Raw genomic sequence first — 19,208 nt, 5'->3', positions numbered from 1 at the left:
TGTTGGATGCAGCACTGTACCCCCCGTGCTGGTCCCGTTCCACAGCAGAAACTGGATCTGGCAGGGTGGGGGGCCCAGCAGTCTGAACTAACTTCTCAGGTGGCCCAGACTGCTGGATAGGGGAGAAAACAAACATGACTTGCTCCTCAGCCTTTTTCTTCCTCCTGTTCTTTTTCTTCTTCTGGCTCTCCTCAGGGCCCAGGTCCTGGCCAAAACTGAAATTTTCCAGACGGGTGGGTGACTCCTGCATCACTATGGCCCGCAGGAGCCCCCCACCGACTGGGCCGCTGTCACCACCATCACTACTGTCGCTTTCCTCTGAGGTGGTTGGTAAGGCGACTTGGGCAGGGTTAATATATTCTGCACTTGGGGTGACAGATGTCTTAGGGGTACACGGGGTATCACACACATCCCCCTCACTCTCATCACCCTCACTGCCGCCATCTCCCTCACCACCTTCCTCCATCTTCTCCTCTGTATCACACAGGTGTTCTTCCTCCCCCTGGCTATCCTCTTCCTCCTTCACAGGGGTCCGCATGATTTTATAGCGGTCCTCGTTTTTTAATTTTTCTTTAAACATACCCGCTCCCTCTATGATCTGCATTCGGGCTCTCACCACCTCCTGCTCCTCTGCCTTCAGCTCGCACACTCTAGCAACAAACTTAGCCCTCATGGCCTTGGCAGAGTTATCTGTCTGGTAGCGGGCAAACTTCAGATCCTCCCTTAACACTTTCAGCTTTTTTCCCAGCTGTTCGTATTCCACCAGCTTTGCCTGCATGCGGGATCCAAACGTGGCAAGCGACTCCCTGGGTCCCTTCACCCCCCATTGCTGGGGTTCCGTAACATTAGAAACAGTCCCTGAAGACACAACAGTTATCTTCCTACCGTATGCCTTGCGGTTTCCAGCGATGGACGGGGGAGTGGGCTCCACATTACTGCGGAGCCTGCTGGATCTTCTGACCCCGTCCTTGGAATCGGCCGTAACTCTCTCACTCCCACCCCCCGCCGGCCTAGTACGGGAGGTGGAAGGCCGTGGGTCCATAGCAGGAGGCTCTTCCCAGGAGTCTGCCACCCTCCTGGGGAAAAGGTTGCTGGAAAAAACTCCTTCTCTCCTCTCCCTCTGGACAACTCTGGAAGTGAGACACACCCAACAGCTGCTGTGTTCCACAGGAAGTGCTCTCTGCTGACACCTCTGTCCATGTCAGGAATTGTCCAGAGCAGAAACAAATCCCCATAGCAAACCTCTCCTTCTCTGGGCAGTTCCTGACATGGACACAGGTGTCAGCAGTGAGCACTGTGGTCAGACTGAAAAGAAATTCTAAAAGAAAAGAACTTCCTGTAGAGCATATAGCAGCTGATAAGTACCGGAAGGATTAAGATTTTTAAATAGAAGTAATTTACAAATCTGTTTGACTTTCTGGCACCAGTCGATTAAAAAAAAATTCCACTGGAGTACCCCTTTAATTGGTATAATTGTTTACAAGCAGAAGTTTTTGGCGCAGATATTTAAATTCCAGTGTCTGCAGAAAGAATAGACATGTTTCTTATTTTTGCCGACTCCATACGTAAATGCATTGCCATCTAGAAGGCATTTCCGAGCAGTCCTAGTGCCAACATGGTTTGTCAGCAGTCCACTGTTGGGAGATCTTGTGTGAACATAGCCTATTAAGCCTGTTAAGTTAAATATGAATTCTAACCACAGCAGTTTATGCTTTATCTATAGGATATGTCCCAAATGTCTATTTCTAGGAGATCAGGGGTATTGTGACTGACCCTCATTGTGTCACTTCAATTGGCTAATAGCAGCAAAGAAAATAGGTAGTAGGTAGAGCATTTTTTTCTATATTATCCATGATTTGCTGAAGAGTTTGTTGACCAGACATATTAAGGTACCTGTACACAGTACGGCAGAGGCACTGACATCATTGTGCCAGTCTATGCTGGAGACCTGTTCACTCCACGGTGGAGGCAGATGCATTGACATCACTGTGCCAGTCTATGCTAAAGACCTGTACATGCCACAGCAGAGGCAGATGCATTGACCTCATTGTGCCAATCTATGCTGAAGGCCTAAAGTAGTATGTGGTCTATCAAGTGGCGTAGCGTGGGTTGTCAGCACCCGGGGCAAGGCAAGTAATTTGCGCACCCTAACCCGTGGATTTTAGCACTCGAGTCTCTTCCACTAGATTAGTTAAAGAAACCCTTACCCCCTAAGCACATGTATTATTTACCTCTGAATTACTATACCTCTGAAATGCAAAACACTCTGTGCCCCTCACTTATAGTAATAATGCCCCATCCTGTGCCCCCACATATAATAATTATAACCCGTCCTGTTCCCCCCACATAATAATAATAATGTCCTCTGCCCTGTGCCCCTCACATATAATGCCCCCTGTCCAGCCCCCCTAAGGGGGTATTATATGTGAGGGGCACAGGACATTGGGCATTATATGTGGAGGCACAGGACAGCCCCCATGTCATATACCCATATAATGCACATATAATGCCCCCCTGACATATGTCCCTGACTTATAACGCCCCCTGTCCTTTGTCCCTCACATATAATGCCCCATGTCCTGTGCCCCTCACATATAATGCCCCCTGAGGGGCCAGGACAGGGGGCATTATATGTGAGGGGCACAGGACATGGGGTATTATATATGAGGGGCACATGACAGTGGGGCATTATATGTGAGGGGCACAGGACATGGGGCATTATAAGAGGGGCATTATATGTGAGGGGCACATGTCAGGGGGCATTATATGTGGGGGCACATGACGGGGGCATTATATGTGGGGAGCACATGACAGGGGGGGCATTATATGTGAGGGGCACATGACAGGGGGGCATTATATGTGAGGGGCACAGGACAGCAGGTATTATAAGTTATGGGTACATGACTTTGGGTATTAAAAGTAAGCGGCAAATGTCAGGGGGGCATTATATGTGCATTATATGTGCCCCCACTTATATTGCCCCCTGACTTGTGCCCCTCACATATAATGCCCCCCTGTCATGTGACCCTGACTTATAATGTCCCCTGTCCTGTGCCCCTCACATATAATGCCCCATGTCCTCTGCCCCCCACATATAATGCCCCCCTGACATGTGCCCCTCACATATAATGCCCCCTGAGGGGGCAGGACAGTGGGCATTATATGTGAAGGGCACGTGTCAGGGGGGGGGCATTATATTTGAGGGGCACAGGACATGGGGTATTATATATGAGGGGCACATGACGGGGGGGGGGGGGTCCTGTCATGTGCCCCCACATATAATGCCCCTCTCACTTATAATTTGCTCCCCTCTCCCCTTTCTCACGCCCGTCACCTTTCTCCCACGCTGCGGCATCTCCATTCCTGCAGTCAGTGAGAGCCGCGGGGACGTGATCTCCTGCCGTGATTGGCTCTCACTGCAGGAATGGAGCAGCCGCGGCGTGTGATAGCAAGGTGACGGGCGTGAGAAAGGGGTGGTGGAGCGGGACAGCCGACAGCTCCCGCTCCACCATGCGATAGTTCAGGAAGAGGGGCAACAATCTCGGGGGGGGGGGGGGCAATTGCCCCATTGCCCCCCCCCCCCCTGGATCCGCCACTGCCTCCGCATTGGGCGACGACCCGGCGGCTCGGATCGGATTCTCACAGCCAGCACTGCAGAGAGAGTGAGTGAGCCAGGCAGGGGCAGAGAGCTGCGAGTGAGAGCGCGCCCCCCCAGATGTTGCGCCCGATGCGGCCGCCCCCCCCCCCCCCCTGCACCCCCCACGCTACGCCTCTGGGTCTATCACAGTTTAAATCTCTATCCACATTCCGAAGGCACAGATAAAGTTAAAAGTAGTGCACAATCAATTGTAATCAACCGATTGCGGATCCCTGTTTTAGACAGATTACAGATGTTCTCCTTTTGTTCTTTTGTTACCTTTTTTTGCAGTTACAAAAGCATTAAGAGTTGACTTAATCTTAGAGGCAGATATTCTCCTGCTAAAATTCTGCAGCCAAAAGAATGGTCTTGTCCATTCTTTAGACGAAATCCGCTCCGCAGACACTGCCCTCTATGGGGACGGCAATTTACGCAGGGTCCTAGAATTTTTCAGTTTTTTCGTAAGTTTGAACCTGAAGTGTTGCTAGGAAAAGTGCGGTGTAACGGAGCTGGATGTGGATCCTCTAACCTGTGTGGCTGATGACTCAGACCGTATCGGGGAGCAGAGTCTAAGGTGCTGCTAGTCTTTACCGGTGCCCGCCGCAAGGCAGGATGGGCTGTGACAGGCGACACCCAGGTTGCTACCCCCGACACGGCTCGACCACACAGGTAGCTGGGCAAGGCGAGGTACAGGAGGATAAGGCACTTGCGTAGTCAAACGTAGCAGGAGGTCAAGGCAGGAGGCAAAGGTGCGGAGTCAAATAACATAGCGGAAGGTCTAGATACACGGGTAAGGTTAACAGGCTATAGGGAATGCTTAATCTCAGGCTTGGGGCACTGAAGATCCGGCAGGGAAGTGTGGGAGGTGCATGGATTTATAGAATGGTGTCAGGTGTACAATAATTATGGACGTACTGGCCCTTTAAATTTATGAGCTCTGACGCGCGCACTCTCTAAGGGTCGGGGACACGCGTGCCGGAGCTGAGACACAAGGGAGCCAGCAGGAGAGAGAGGTGAGTGACAGGCTGGGATTCGCATGCGGGCGCGTTCCGCGATGCGAATCCCAGCCCCGCGGACAGCGGTGGACAAGTGAACAATGCGCTCGTGGCTGGTGCAGGTGGCCGGAGCGCGGGCATAACACGCAGTAACACTCCGTTTCCTGTTGCCTCCACTCAGATTTTTCTGTTTGATTGCATGGTGGGTAATACCAGAGTGCTATGATTATTTCCTTCTTCTGTCAGACAGCTGACAGAAACTCCTAGTCTCATGTAGATGGGTCCAAGTAGTATCTACATCCCAGCAGCCATATCTATTAGGTATTGAACTATATTTCTGCCATAGGTTCACTGATATTTATGGTCTTCCTGAATTAAATAAAATTCCTTTCCTATAGTATCTTAAAAAACTAACATTTTGAAAACCAGATCATGCTTTTTACCTGAAAAATGGGATGTTTCAATTCCATTTCCTGATGGACTTCTCCTCTTGAAGTTGTATTGCAATGACTGTAGACATGCTTTAACATAAAGGCTATAGCCAGCTTTGAAATGCTCAACTCTCTATCCAGCCTGTGTGAGCTGTCCTCCAAGGTTTCTTTCCCCCTGACCACAATCCAAGCTGGTGTGTAACCCTCTCCCCGATCCCTGTTGATATCTCTAACACTGCGAGAGAAGAAAGTTTGATGAATTTATTGTATCATTCTCTCAGTAACAGTTAAATGGTAAGAAATTTTTAATTAACACTATGTAGGACGTTGCTTAGTTTCGCATTCAGGAAATAAATGAACAATATAAAATGCAAAGGTGTCCATAGCCTTTAAGATACATCATGTCACAGTATGCACTACTCTAATTGCTGTAGCATGAGGGTGCACCAGAAATACTGTCCCTTATGTTAGGTTTTCTAGCAAATTCTTTATCCATGACTATGCATCTATACATCACGCTGAAAAAGAGCTCTGAATGTGGCATACTGTAGGTGAATTATAACTCTTAGTAAGTCAATAAAAAAGATAATAAGACATAAATATCTATATTAATTATATGAGGCTTGTCAAAAGGTCTAATTAGCAGGAATTTATTACTAAGACATCACACTAATAAAATATAAATGATAAAGACTGGGGATTAATAACCAAATGTGATAGTAGGTGAGATCTTGAATAAAAAATTGAGCATTGTTTTACAGAGGCTTACAAAATATACATAATATTATGAATAAACCCGAAAAGTTGAGAACAGGCAGTGAAATATATCTAAGGAAATAGGATAAAGCAATGTAGGAAGTCATTATAATGATCAAGTGGTTTATAAACTGAATTACGGTAAATGTATTTACAGTAATTACAATTCAGCATTGTCTCTCTGTGAATCATTTATGTTTTATATCCTAATCTCAAACTTCTGCACTGTTATATACATCCAGGTATGCTATCTCATCCTGGTCACATGAACAATATCTATCAAAACAGGACCCCAATTTAACCATTAAAAAAGGCCATGGAACTTTCCAAAACCACCATCTGGTATTATGTGTTTTATTAGTTTAGCAAATAGATGGAGATGGAATTGGAAACATAGCACAAAAAAAAAAAAAGAATGTTTGAAAGGTCACTAGCTTTTCAACAAATTTCACATAAATCAATAGTACAAGTGAATATAAGAAACTTTGCAATATTCTGTGTCTTATTAGAGAAAAATGCCTCTTTCATCACTAACCAGATGCCATTACTCTTTTCCATCCCTGCTAACCTCATTATTCAAGTTGGAAAACTGCTAAAAATCTCTCCAGAAAGAGGGGATGGATTATCAGCTCACTGAGAGATCAGTTACATTCTGGCCAAAGAAGTCTATGAAAAGAGGAATGGGAGATAAAGCTAGCTGAAGAGTGAAACAGAGGCAGAAAGAGACACACCAATAAGCTGCTGATGGATCTAGTAAGTGTTATGTCTAACCTCAGGGCTTAATTCACAGCTTGCACTGATCAGTACTGCTCTATAATGTCTTCCATACTGCTGCTACTTCTGAGAGTGTGTTGTAGCGATAGGATTCTTAGAATTCTACTGCATGTGCATCCTCAAGATGATTATGGGCAAAATTACAACTTCTAGTATATTTTTATCATTGCTAGGCTATACTAGAGTTGTATTTTCACATGGTAAAAATTTTTTATAATGGGAAACTTCAATTCACAATTGCTTTATTTGATTATTAAAAAAAAAATTATGACGTGGTACACTATGGACATCCATTACACCAAATGTGTGGAACTAATAAAAAAGAAAGTTTAATTAAATATAATTTTTAAAAATCTACCCAAACAAAACAAAAAAAAGACAAATTTTTGGCATCACCACATGCGTAACAAGTAACAACCTCAACTACAAAATTCTCTCATTATTTATCCTAGATGGTAAACAACATAAAACTAAAGTATTACAAAAGTATGTAAAAGATAAAGTTATCAAAATGTCATATGTACCCTAAAATTAGACCAGTAAAACTAAACAGTTTTCCCGTAAAAACTAACCCTCAAACAACTCTATAAAGAAAAATGTGTTCCCCCACATTAGGCAGGCAGTGTTCCCCCACATTATGTAGGGATCACTGTGTGTATGGATGGATGGAGCACAAACTGAAGAGAGAAGATTTGCTTTAAATGGATGGTTGACATGCTGAGGAGAGGAGGTTCAGTTTAGATCAATGGGGACATGCTAAGTAGAGGAGGACACTGTATGGTTAGATGGGGACATGCTGAGGGAGGAACATGGTGTGGATAGATGGGAGACACGCTAAGGAGAGCAGTGGGCATTTTGGATGGATGCGGAACATACGGGGCCTCATTTGCTAAGAGTGTTGTGTTTTTACTAGTGGGAAATGTTGTTTCATATTCGCAGGATTCCGCTGTATTAACTATAGGGATTCACAGATTTACAAGTCGGAAGAAATTTCTGACCAACTTTTTTAAGGTGGAAATTTCCAGCCATTTATACACAGGATTTTCTGTGAATTCAATAGTAAATTGGTCGGTTTGTAAAACTACGCCACTTTGCGACAGACCACGCCCCTTTTCGTCTTTTCACAGTGAAATGTCGGATTAGTCGGATTTTCCTGTCGCACACTGTCGCAGACTGGCGCAGACATTTCGCAGACACTTTGCCCCACAATAACCAGACAAAAACTGGTCGTTTTTAGCTTAGTAAATGAGGGCCACTGAATGGAGAAAACATGGTGCGGATGAATGGAGACATGCTGAGGCGGGAAAACATGGTGCGGATGAATGGAGACATGCTGAGGAGGGAAAACAAGGTGCGGATGAATGGAGACATGCTGAGGAGGGAAAACATGGTGCGGAGGAATGATGCACATGCTGAGGAGGGAAAACATGGTGCGGATGAATGGAGACATGCTGAGGAGGGAAAACATGGTGCGGATGAATGGAGACATGCTGAGGAGGGAAAACATGGTGCGGATGAATGGAGACATGTTGAGGAGGGAAAACATGGTGCGGATGAATGGAGACATGCTGAGGAGAAAAAACATGGTGCGGATGAATGGAGACATGTTGAGGAGGGAAAACATGGGGCGGATGAATGGAGACATGCTGAGGAGGGAAAACATGGTGCGGATGAATGGAGACATGCTGAGGGGGGAAAACATGGTGCGGATGAATGGAGACATGCTGAGGAGGGAAAACATGGTGCGGATGAATGGAGACATGCTGAGGGGGGAAAACATGGTGCGGATGAATGGAGACATGCTGAGGAGAAAAAACATGGTGCGGATGAATGGAGACATGTTGAGGAGGGAAAACATGGTGCGGATGAATGGAGACATGCTGAGGCGGGAAAACATGGTGCGGATGAATGGAGACATGCTGAGGCGGGAAAACATGGTGCGGATGAATGGAGACATGCTGAGGAGAAAAAACATGGTGCGGATGAATGGAGACATGTTGAGGAGGGAAAACATGGTGCGGATGAATGGAAACATGTTGAGGAGGGAAAACATGGTGCGGATGAATGATGCACGTGCTGAGGAGGGAAAACATGGTGCGGATGAATGGAGACATGCTGAGGAGGGAAAACATGGTGCGGATGAATGGAGACATGCTGAGGAGGGAAAACATGGTGCGGATGAATGGAGACATGCTGAGGAGGGAAAACATGGTGCGGATAAATGATGCACATGCTGAGGAGGGAAAACATGGAGCGGATGAACGATGCCCATGCTGAGGAGGGAAAACATGGTGCGGATGAATGGAGACATGCTGAGGAGGGAAAACATGGTGCGGATGAATGGAGACATGCTGAGGAGGGAAAACATGGGGCGGATGAATGGAGACATGCTGAGGAGGGAAAAAATGGTGCGGATGAATGATGCACATGCTGAGGAGGGAAAACATGGTGCGGATGAATGATGCACATGCTGAGGAGGGAAAACATGGTGCGGATGAATGATGCACATGCTGAGGAGGGAAAACATGGTGCGGATGAACGATGCCCATGCTGAGGAGGGAAAACATGGTGCGGAGGAATGGAGACATGCTGAGGAGGGAAAAAATGGTGCGGATGAATGATGCACATGCTGAGGAGGGAAAACATGGTGTGGATGAATGGAGACATGCTGAGGCGGGAAAACATGGTGCGGATGAATGGAGACATGCTGAGGAGGGAAAACATGGTGCGGATGAATGGAGACATGCTGAGGAGGGAAAACATGGTGCGGATGAATGATGCACATGCTGAGGAGGGAAAACATGGTGCGGATGAATGGAGACATGTTGAGGAGCGAAAACATGGTGCGGATGAATGGAGACATGCTGAGGAGGGAAAACATGGTGCGGATGAATGGAGACATGCTGAGGAGGGAAAACATGGTGCGGATGAATGGAGACATGCTGAGGAGGGAAAACATGGTGCGGATAAATGGAGACATGCTGAGGTAAGAAAACATGGTGCGGATGAATGGAGACATGCTGAGGCAGGAAAACATGGGGCGGATGAATGGAGACATGCTGAGGGGGGAAAACATGGTGCGGATGAATGGAGACATGCTGAGGAGGGAAAACATGGTGCGGATGAATGATGCACATGCTGAGGAGGGAAAACATGGTGCGGATGAATGGAGACATGCTGAGGAGGGAAAACATGGTGCGGATGAATGGAGACATGCTGAGGAGGGAAAACATGGTGCGGATGAATGGAGACATGTTGAGGAGGGAAAACATGGTGCGGATGAACGATGCACATGCTGAGGAGGGAAAACATGGTGCGGATGAATGGAGACATGCTGAGGCGGGAAAACATGGTGCAGATGAATGGAGACATGCTGAGGAGGGAAAACATGGTGCGGATGAATGGAGACATGCTGAGGAGGGAAAACATGGTGCGGATGAATGATGCACATGCTGAGGAGGGAAAACATGGAGCGGATGAACGATGCACATGCTGAGGAGGGAAAACATGGTGCGGATGAATGGAGACATGCTGAGGCGGGAAAACATGGTGCAGATGAATGGAGACATGCTGAGGAGGGAAAACATGGTGCGGATGAACGATGCACATGCTGAGGAGGGAAAACATGGTGCGAATGAACGATGCACATGCTGAGGAGAGGGGACACAGTGTGGATGTGTCAGAGACATGCTGAGGAGAGCAGGGGACATTGTGGATGGATGGAGGACATACTGAGGAGGGGAAACATGATACAGATGAATGGAGACATGCTGAGGAGGGGGATATGGTGTGGATAAAGGAGGGACATGCCAAGTATCTGCCTGTATTTCACAGCATTGAGGACACCATTAACCCCTTAAGGACCAAGCCCATTTTCACCTTAACCCCTTAAGGACCAATGCAAATAAACCTGTACGCCCCTGAAAGACCAGGCCTGTTTTTTCAAATCGGGGATGTCTGTCTTTATTAGAGAATAACTCTGGTAACGTTTTGCCAATCACGATAATTCTGACATTGTTTTTTTGTCACAAGTTGTCCTTCATGTACATAGTAAAAGTAAGCCGATATCATTTGTAGTTTTTTTTTACAATGCAAAAAATCATGAAATTTTTACAAAAAAATTACGATTTTTTGCTATTTTAACACTAATTGGTTGCATATATTTATACTTACTGACCAAATAGTTCATGAAACTTATACTTTCAGATGTCTACTTTATTTTGACGTCATTTTTTAGTTTTTAATTAACATTTTAAATTACCGTATTTATCGGGGTATACCACGCACCGGCCTATAACACGCACCCTCATTTTACCACGGATATTTGGGTAAAAAAAGTTTTTTACCCAAATATCTATGAAAAAATGAGGGTGCGTGTGTGCGCGTGTATACCCCGATATACCCCCAGGAAAGGCAGGGGGAGAGAGGCCGTCGCTGCCCGCTTCTCTCCCCCTGCCTTTCCTGGGGTCTAGAGCGCTGCTGTCGGCCCTTTTCACCCCCTGGTTATCGGCGCCGCGCTGCTCCGCTGCTCCAGGCCTCCGTCGTGCGTCCCCGGCGTCATTGCTATGCACGGCGCGGCGCATGACGTCAGAGCGCCGCGCCGTTCAGCGCATAGCAATGACGCCGGGGACGCACGATGGAGGCCTGGAGCAGCGGAGCAGCGCGGATCGGACTCAGGTAATTATGCCACCGGGGATGGGGGGAGGCAACGGGGCAGCGGCGCCGGCAATGGGTGCCGCTGCCCGTTCTCTCCCCCGGCTGTCGGCGCCGCTTCTCTCTCCCTGGCTATCGGCGCCGGCACCGATAGTCAGGGGGACAGAACGGGCAGCGGCGCCGATAACCAGGGGGTGAAAAGGGCCGACAGCAGCGCTCTAGACCCCAGGAAAGGCAGGGGGAGAGAAGTGGGCAGCGACGGCCTCTCTCCCCCTGCCTTTCCTGGGGGTGTATCGGCGTATAACACGCACACAGACTTTAGGCTAAAAATTTTAGCCTAAAAAGTGCGTGTTATACGCCGATAAATACGGTAGTTAGAACCCTAACAATTTAACTTGAAATTTTGAAAATTTTGAAAATTTGAAAAGTACATCTTTTTTTATGTGCTATGCAAGGTTTGCAGAAATTAAAAGGTAGTAGAACATAGGAACACCCCCCCCCCAAATGACCCCATTTTAAAAACTAGACCGCTCAAGGTATTCGCTAGGGGGTACAGTGAGCATTTTAACACCATAGTTTTTTGGCAGGAATTATTACAAAGTCAGTGTTAAAAATTCGAAAATTGCTATTTTTCACAAATGCATCATTTGGGGGGCATATTTTTTGTACATCACTTCTGATATTGAAAGAAATGCACCCTATATTTTATTTAGCTGCTTGTCCCATGTTCGGAAATACCCCCGCTTTGGCCATATATGGTTCCTTGGCCGCGTGGTAGGACTCAGAAGGAGAGGAGCGCCATTTGGCTTTCAGGGCAGAACAGTACCCCCACCCCCACAAGTGACCCCATTTATATACCGCACCCCTACAAATTATTGGCTGGTCGGCTGGCAGTATAACGCTTCTGTCTGTGACAGTTAAGGCTCCTGATGGATATATCCGCCATGTTGTGGGAATAAGCGCCCGCTCATGGCGAATATATCCATTACTGCTGCGGCTGGGTAGCTCAGTGTGTCCGCTCATGACTGCTAGCGGAAAATCCGCCGCTATGAGTGGACGCACAAAGCTACCCAGCCGCAGCAGCGAGCTCATTACCGTGACTGCTGCATAATGTGTAGGATCACGTGGCGGACATCCGCAGCATATTACATGCTGCGGATGTCCGCCAATGCGATCCTACACATTATGCTTTTTTTTTTTATTAGATTCATTTAATAAATGTATTTTTAATATATATATTTTTTTACACTTTTATTACATTTTTTTTTATTTTTACACTTTTATTTTATTTATTTATTTATTTTTACACTTTTTAATGCTTTGGAATACTTAGTATTCCAAAGCATTGCAGTTATATGCTGCCTGCCAGTTTTCACTAGCAGGCAGCATATTTCACTGGCAGGCAATACCCAGGGCAGACCTGGGGGTCTTTGTAGGACCCCCGGCAGCCCAGGTATGCAGCAGCACCCCGCGATCGCGATGCGCTGCAGGAGAGACAGAGGGAGCCCCCTCCCTCAGTCAGAACTCCTTACTGCCCGCGGTCACTTCCGACCGCGGCTGTAAGGGTTAAAACTGCCGGGACCGAAGTTTACTTTCGGTCCTGGCAGTGCAGCAGGGTCCCGGCTGTGTGATACAGCCGAGTCCCTGCCGCGATCTCGTGGGTGCACTGGGCAGCACCCACGAGAAGAATGGACGAGTATAGACGTCCAGGTGCGGGAACGCCCGCCAACCTGGACGTCTATACTCGTCCATGGTCGTTATCGGGTTAAAGGGGTACTCCAGTGGAAAACATTTTTTTTTTCCAAATCAACTGGAGCCAGAAAGTTAAACAGATTTGTAAATTACTTCAATTAAAAAATCTTTACCCTTCCAGTACTTTTTAGCAGCTTTATGCTACAGAGGAAATTCTTTTTTTTATTTTTTATTTATTTTTTGTCTCGTCCACAGTGCTCTCTGCTGACACCTGATGCGCGTATCAGGAACTGTCCAGAGCAGGAGGAAATCCCCATAGCAAACCTATGCTGCTCTGGACAGTTCCTGATACGGGCATCAGGTGTCAGCAAGAGAGCACTGTGGACAAGACAAAAAAAGAATCCAAAAGAAAATAATTTTCTCTGTAGAATACAGCTGCTTAAAAGGACTGGAAGGGTAAAGATTTTTTAATAGAAGTAATTTACAAATCTGTTTAACTTTCTGGCACCAGTGGATTTATGAAATGTTTTCCACCAGAGTACCCCTTTAACCTCTTGGGGACGAAGGGCGTACAGGTATGCCCTTGCTCCCTGGTACTTAAGGACCAAGGGCGTACCTGCATGCCCATGGGAATTTCGGTCCCCGCCACGCACATCCAGTGCAAATACCTGGGGGAGGGGGTCCTGAGAGAACTGGGGGGGGGGGTCGGCGACTTGTGGCGATTCCGGGCTGATCGGGTCTCTGATGGCAGGGGTGCCACCTCCTCCTATTCCCTGCGATTGGCCGATCATGAGTGACCGTTGAATCGCAGGGCAGGTGTGGGGGGGGGTGAAAGTTCATTTCTGGATGTCTGGGCAGAGCGGGGGAAGATGGCGGCGAGGTGCGGGGGCCATGAATGCACGGGGGCGGCGGGTGGGGGACCGGCGGCAGTTACCTGGTATCATGCGGGGACCAGGGACCGGCATCAGGCAAGTGGTGCGGCGGCGGTGTCGGATGCCGCAGTGAAGATCGTTGTAAAGTGATCTTCACTGCTGCTTCTAGGAGTTTCAAAACTACAACTCCCAGCATGCCCAGACAGTCCAGGCATGCTGGGTCTGTAGTTCAGTAACATTTGGCCCTTCAGATGTTGCAGAACTACAACTCCTAGCATGGCTGGACAGTCTCAGCATGCTGGGAGTTTTAGTTTTGCAACATTTGGAAGGGCACAGTTTGGAGACCACTATACAGTGGTCTCCAAACTGTAGCGCTCCAGATGTCAATTCAAAGCATGCTGAGACTGTCCAGGCATGCTGGGAGTTGTAGTTTGGTAACATCTGGCACTTCAGATGTTGCCGAACTACAACTCCCAGCATGCCTGGGCAGTCTGGGCATGCTTGGAGTTGAAGTATTGCAACATCTGCAGGACTACAGTTTGGAGACCACTAGACAGTGGTCTCCAAATTGTTCTCCTCCAGTTGTTGCATAACTATAACTCCCAACATGCCCTTCGGCTGTCTGGGCATGGTGGGAGTTGTAGTATTGCAACAACTGGAGGCACACTGGTTGGGAAACCATGTCTGTTTCCCAACTCAGTGTTTCCCAACCCATGTGCCTCCTGCTGTTGCAAAACTATAACTCCCAGCATGCGCTGACAGACCTTGCATGCTGGGAGTTGTAGTTTTGCAACATCTGGAGGCACACGGGTTGGGAAACACTGAGTTCGGAAACAGACAGTGGTGCGGAAATACCGCGGTAGTCTGTTACCTAACACAGTGTTTCCCAACCAGTTTGCCTCTAGCTGTTGCATAACTACAACTCTCTGTCAGTGCATGCTGGGAGTTGTAGTCCCCCCCCCCCCCCATGTGAATGTACACGGGCGGGGGTTTACAGTAAGTGTCCCAATTCAAGTTTGAGATGCAGCAAATTTTCCGCTGCAGCGGGAAACTCACTGTAAACCCCCACCCGTGTGAATGTACCCTAAAAACACTACACTAACCCTAAATAAAGAGTAAAACATTACATATACACTACACCCTTAAACTGTCGCCGCCCCCCCAATAAAAATAAAAACCATCTTGTACGTCAGTTTTTCCAAAATGGAGCCTCCATTTGTTGCAAAATAACGACTCCCAGTATTGCCGGACAGCCATTGACTGTCCAGGCATGTTGAGAGTTTTGCAACAGCTGGAGGCACCCTGTTTGGGGAAAACTGACATACAGTATTTTTGGCATTGGAGGCAAGTGTAACGCTTCAAGGCAACAGAACAGTTGCTAGATAGTCTCTTGCAGAGATGATATGCATGGCGCCGTGCCGTAGTTGGGAGCGCTGAAGAGGACTGATGTGCGTCAGACTAATGCATTCTGCAGTGCTGTAGACCCCTTATAAGTTGCCCACTCTACCCTGGCAGGGATGGTAAGTTATGAGTGGGATGGGGATTGCGGTTATGTCACTCTTACTTGAAATGCTCAAGATGTATTTGTCTGGTGCACTCTGCAGCGCTGGAGACCCCCTATTAGCTGCCCACTTTACCCTGACAGCACAGGGATAATGGATGGAAAGTCTCAAGTGGGATAGGGGTTGGCACACAGTGCCCCTTACCGGTGCTGCCAATATATGATATGCCGGGTCTCAGATCTTAGGACAGGATGGATGACAGCTGGCCAGCGGGGTATGAGCGGTCTTGGGAGTGTGCGCTCACTTACTGTATCTGCGGTCCCATTTTTACAGTATGAGGGGATCTTCAGACTTGCCAGCACTGGGGTATGAGCAGATGTATGGTTGATGGCTGTGGCTATACGCGTTTCGGGGAGCCAGGTCCCCTTTTTCAATAGCTCGTGTTCACAGTTGCATAAATACTAGTAGTACACACACACACACTTTATTAAACACATTATTAAAATACATTAATAATAAAAAAAATTCCCGAAAATTTATTTGGATCGAATCAATTTTTTTTTTTTATTATTCGGCAAATCGGCCGAATAGAATTTTTCCAAAATTCGCTGATCTCTAGTGCCAACATTTACAGCCATGACTGTATAACAATGAGGGAACAAAGAAGCTGTAGTGATGTTCCAAAACACATTCTCATGTTTATAAATCCAGTTTCATAACCTTATTATGGTCACAAGATCCAAACTGCACCGCCCTTCAGCTTGTTTTAAAATAAAATTTAAACATTATAGAATCATATGGTGATTTAAGTTTGGTCATTTAAATTTGGTCCAGCTCAACAATTTTTTTTCATAGAGTTTTCCCAGGGAGCTGTATAAACATTAACTGTTATAATGTGTTGTCTTTGCCAGCCCCAGGAGCTACAATCACATTTGGGCCCCTAAGAAATACGGACCTCCCTACAGCACTTGAGGAAGGCAGCTCTGTTAGAGGGCCGGGGAAAGGAGCAATGACATATCGTGCTAATTGAATAAACATGTAATTATAGCAGACAAAGCTCATTATACAGATTAATATTCTAAAGCTTGGCACCATGATCTATAATGATATGTCTCCTCGCAGGCATTTTGTGGCAGCAGGTGCTCTGGACTGATGAGTCGAAATTTGAAATATTTGGCTGTTACAGAAGGGCTGGAGAATAGTACAATAAGGAGTGTCTGCAAGCAAATATGAAGAATGGTGGAGGTTTCTTGCGAGTTTGTAGATGCATTTTAAGGGTACGTTCACACAGCTTTGATGCACAGTATTTTCTGCTGCATATCTCAGTGTAAAGTAAATGACTGAGAACAGCTTCTAATTTGCAGTTACAAATCCAACACATCAAATTTGCACAGGATACTGTACATGTGAATATACCCGCACAAATTAAATTGGATACTTGGTCAGGATTAACCCCTTATGGACCAAGGGCATACAGGTATGCCCTGACGTCCAGGTGCTTAAGGACCAAGGGCGTACCTGTACGCCCGTGGGAATTCTGGTCCCCACCACTCACCAGGCAGGGGTGGGACCGGGATGCCTGCTGAAATCATTCAGCAGGCACCCCGTGCAAACCCCTATGTCGGCGATCGCCAGAAATCACTGATCAATTCAGGTCAACGTTTTGCTGCGATTCCTGGTGCCACCTCACGATCGTCCTGTTTACCGGCCGTTACCGGTCTACGAATCAGGACTTCTGCTGTGGGGGTGTCCTTAACGTCACCCGCTCCGCCCCTACTCCGGAGGGTGAGCTCAGATGCCGAGAGTCTTTACCTGGCATGGGGCCCCCAATCCCTGCCATCGGCAGAAAGATTGGGGCCCCAGGAGTGAGGCGGCGGCAGGCAGGCAGGAGCAGCAGGAGGTAAGGCTGGCCTCCTGCTGTTGCTTAGCAACAACTTCCAGCATGCACAAAAGGGCATGCTGGGAGTTGTTGTTATGCAACAGCAGAAGGCACAACTACAACTCCCAGCATGCTGTTTGGTAGTTTGTGCAAGCTGGGGGTGGTAGTTATGCAACAGCTAGAGGCACGTTTTTTCTATGAAAAAGTGTGCCTCCAGCTGTTGCATAACTGCAACTACGAGCATGCACGGACAGCCAAAGGGAATGCAGATAGTTGTAGTAGTGTGCCTCTAACTGTTGCATAACTACAAGTCTCAGCATGCCCTTTCGCCTGTCACTGCATGCTGAGAGTTGTTGCTTTTGAACAGCTGAAGGCACACTGGTTGAGAAACACTGTGAGTTTGTTACCTAATTCAGTGTTTCGCAACCAATGTGCCTCCAGCTGTTGCAAACTACAACTCCCAGCATGCACTGATAGACCGCACATGCTGGGAGATGTAGACTTGCTGGAGGCACACCAGTTACGAAACACTGAGGTAAGTAACAAACTCTGTGTTTTGCAACCAGTGTGCCTCCAGCTGTTGCATAACTGCGACCCCCAGCATGCACGGACAGCCAAAGGGCATGCTGGGAGTTGTAGTTTTGCAACAGCTAGAGGTTCGCCAGCCCCCCTGCATGTGAATGTACAGGGTACATGCACTCGGGCAGGGGTTTACAGTGAGTTTTTCGCTGCAAGTTTGAGATGTAGCAAATTTTCCCAGCGGGAAACTCGCTGTAAACCCCTGCCCGAATGAATGTACCCTAAAAAAACACTACACTACACTACACCACAAAATAAAGGGTAAAACAATACATATACACATACCACCCCCCCCCCCCCAATAAAAATGAAAACGTCTAGTACTGCACTGTTTCCAAAACTGAGCCTCCAGCTGTTGCAAAACAACAACTCCCAGTATTGTCGGACAGCCATTGACTGTCCAGGCATGTTGGGAGTTTTGCAACAGCTGGAGGCATCCTGTTTGGGAAACACTGCCGTAGCGTAATTTTGGTATCGGAGTGTAATTCTTGCATCCAGGTCTGTCCCTATGCAAATCCCTAATTTAGGCCTCAAACGCGCATGGCGCGCTCTCACTTCAGGGCCCTGTCGTATTTCAAGGCAACACTTTACGGCCACATATGGGGTATTTCCGTACCCGGGAGAAATTGCCTAACAAAGTTTGGGGGGCTTTTTCTCCTTTTACCCCTTATGAAAAGGTAAAGTTGGGTTCTACACCAGCATGTTATTGTAAAAAAAAAAAAAAAATGTTGCCCCCATACTTTCACAAGAGGAAAAAGGAAAAAAGACCCCTAAAATGTGTAACGCAATTTCTCCTGAGTATGAAATTACCCATTATGTGGACATAAAATGCTCTGCGGGCGCACAGCAGGGCTCAGGAGTGAGAGAGCACTATGTACATTTGAGGCCTAAATTGGTGATTTGCACAGGATGGCTGATTTTACAGCGGTTCTGACATAAACACAATAAAATAAATACCCACATGTGAGCCTTAACACCCCCACAGGTGTTTGACGAATTTTCGTTAAAGTTGGATGTGAAAATGAAAAAACATTTTTTTTTACTAAAATGCTGGTGTTACCCTACATTTTTCATTTTCACACGGGTAAATAGGAAAAAAAGCCCCATAAAATTAGTAACTCCATTTCTTCTAAATATGGAAATTCCCCATATGTGAATGCTCAGAAGAGAAGGAGCGCCATTGGGATTTTGGAGAGAGAATGTGTCCGGAATTGAAGGCCATGTGTGTTTACAAAGCCCCCATGGTGCCAGAACAGTGGACCCCCCCACATGTGACCCCATTTTGGAAACTGCACCCCTCATGTGATGTAATAAGGGGTACAGTGAGCATTTACGCCCCACAGGTGTCTGACAGATTTTTGGAACAGTGGTCCGTGAAAATGGAAAAAAAAATTTTTTTCATTTGCACAGCCCACTGTTCCAAAGATCTGCCAAAGCC

General features: G+C 47.1%; 1 protein-coding gene across 1 annotated transcript in view; it reads left to right on the top strand.

The window, feature by feature from the left end:
* The first annotated feature begins 16,434 nt into the window (after window positions 1-16,434).
* Window positions 16,435-19,208, top strand: part of CARD19 (caspase recruitment domain family member 19) — a 71,461-nt gene continuing 68,687 nt past the window's right edge. The window contains exon 1 of the mRNA XM_056524346.1: window positions 16,435-16,589. Within this exon, the coding sequence (XP_056380321.1) occupies window positions 16,577-16,589 (13 nt within the window). The 5' untranslated portion in view covers window positions 16,435-16,576. The remainder of the gene's footprint in view (window positions 16,590-19,208) is intronic.

Source organism: Hyla sarda, chromosome 6 (assembly GCF_029499605.1).
Source record: "Hyla sarda isolate aHylSar1 chromosome 6, aHylSar1.hap1, whole genome shotgun sequence".
Lineage (NCBI taxonomy): Eukaryota > Metazoa > Chordata > Amphibia > Anura > Hylidae > Hyla > Hyla sarda.
Note: the sequence above shows the minus strand (reverse complement) of the source record. Positions and strands in the feature narration are given on the sequence as shown.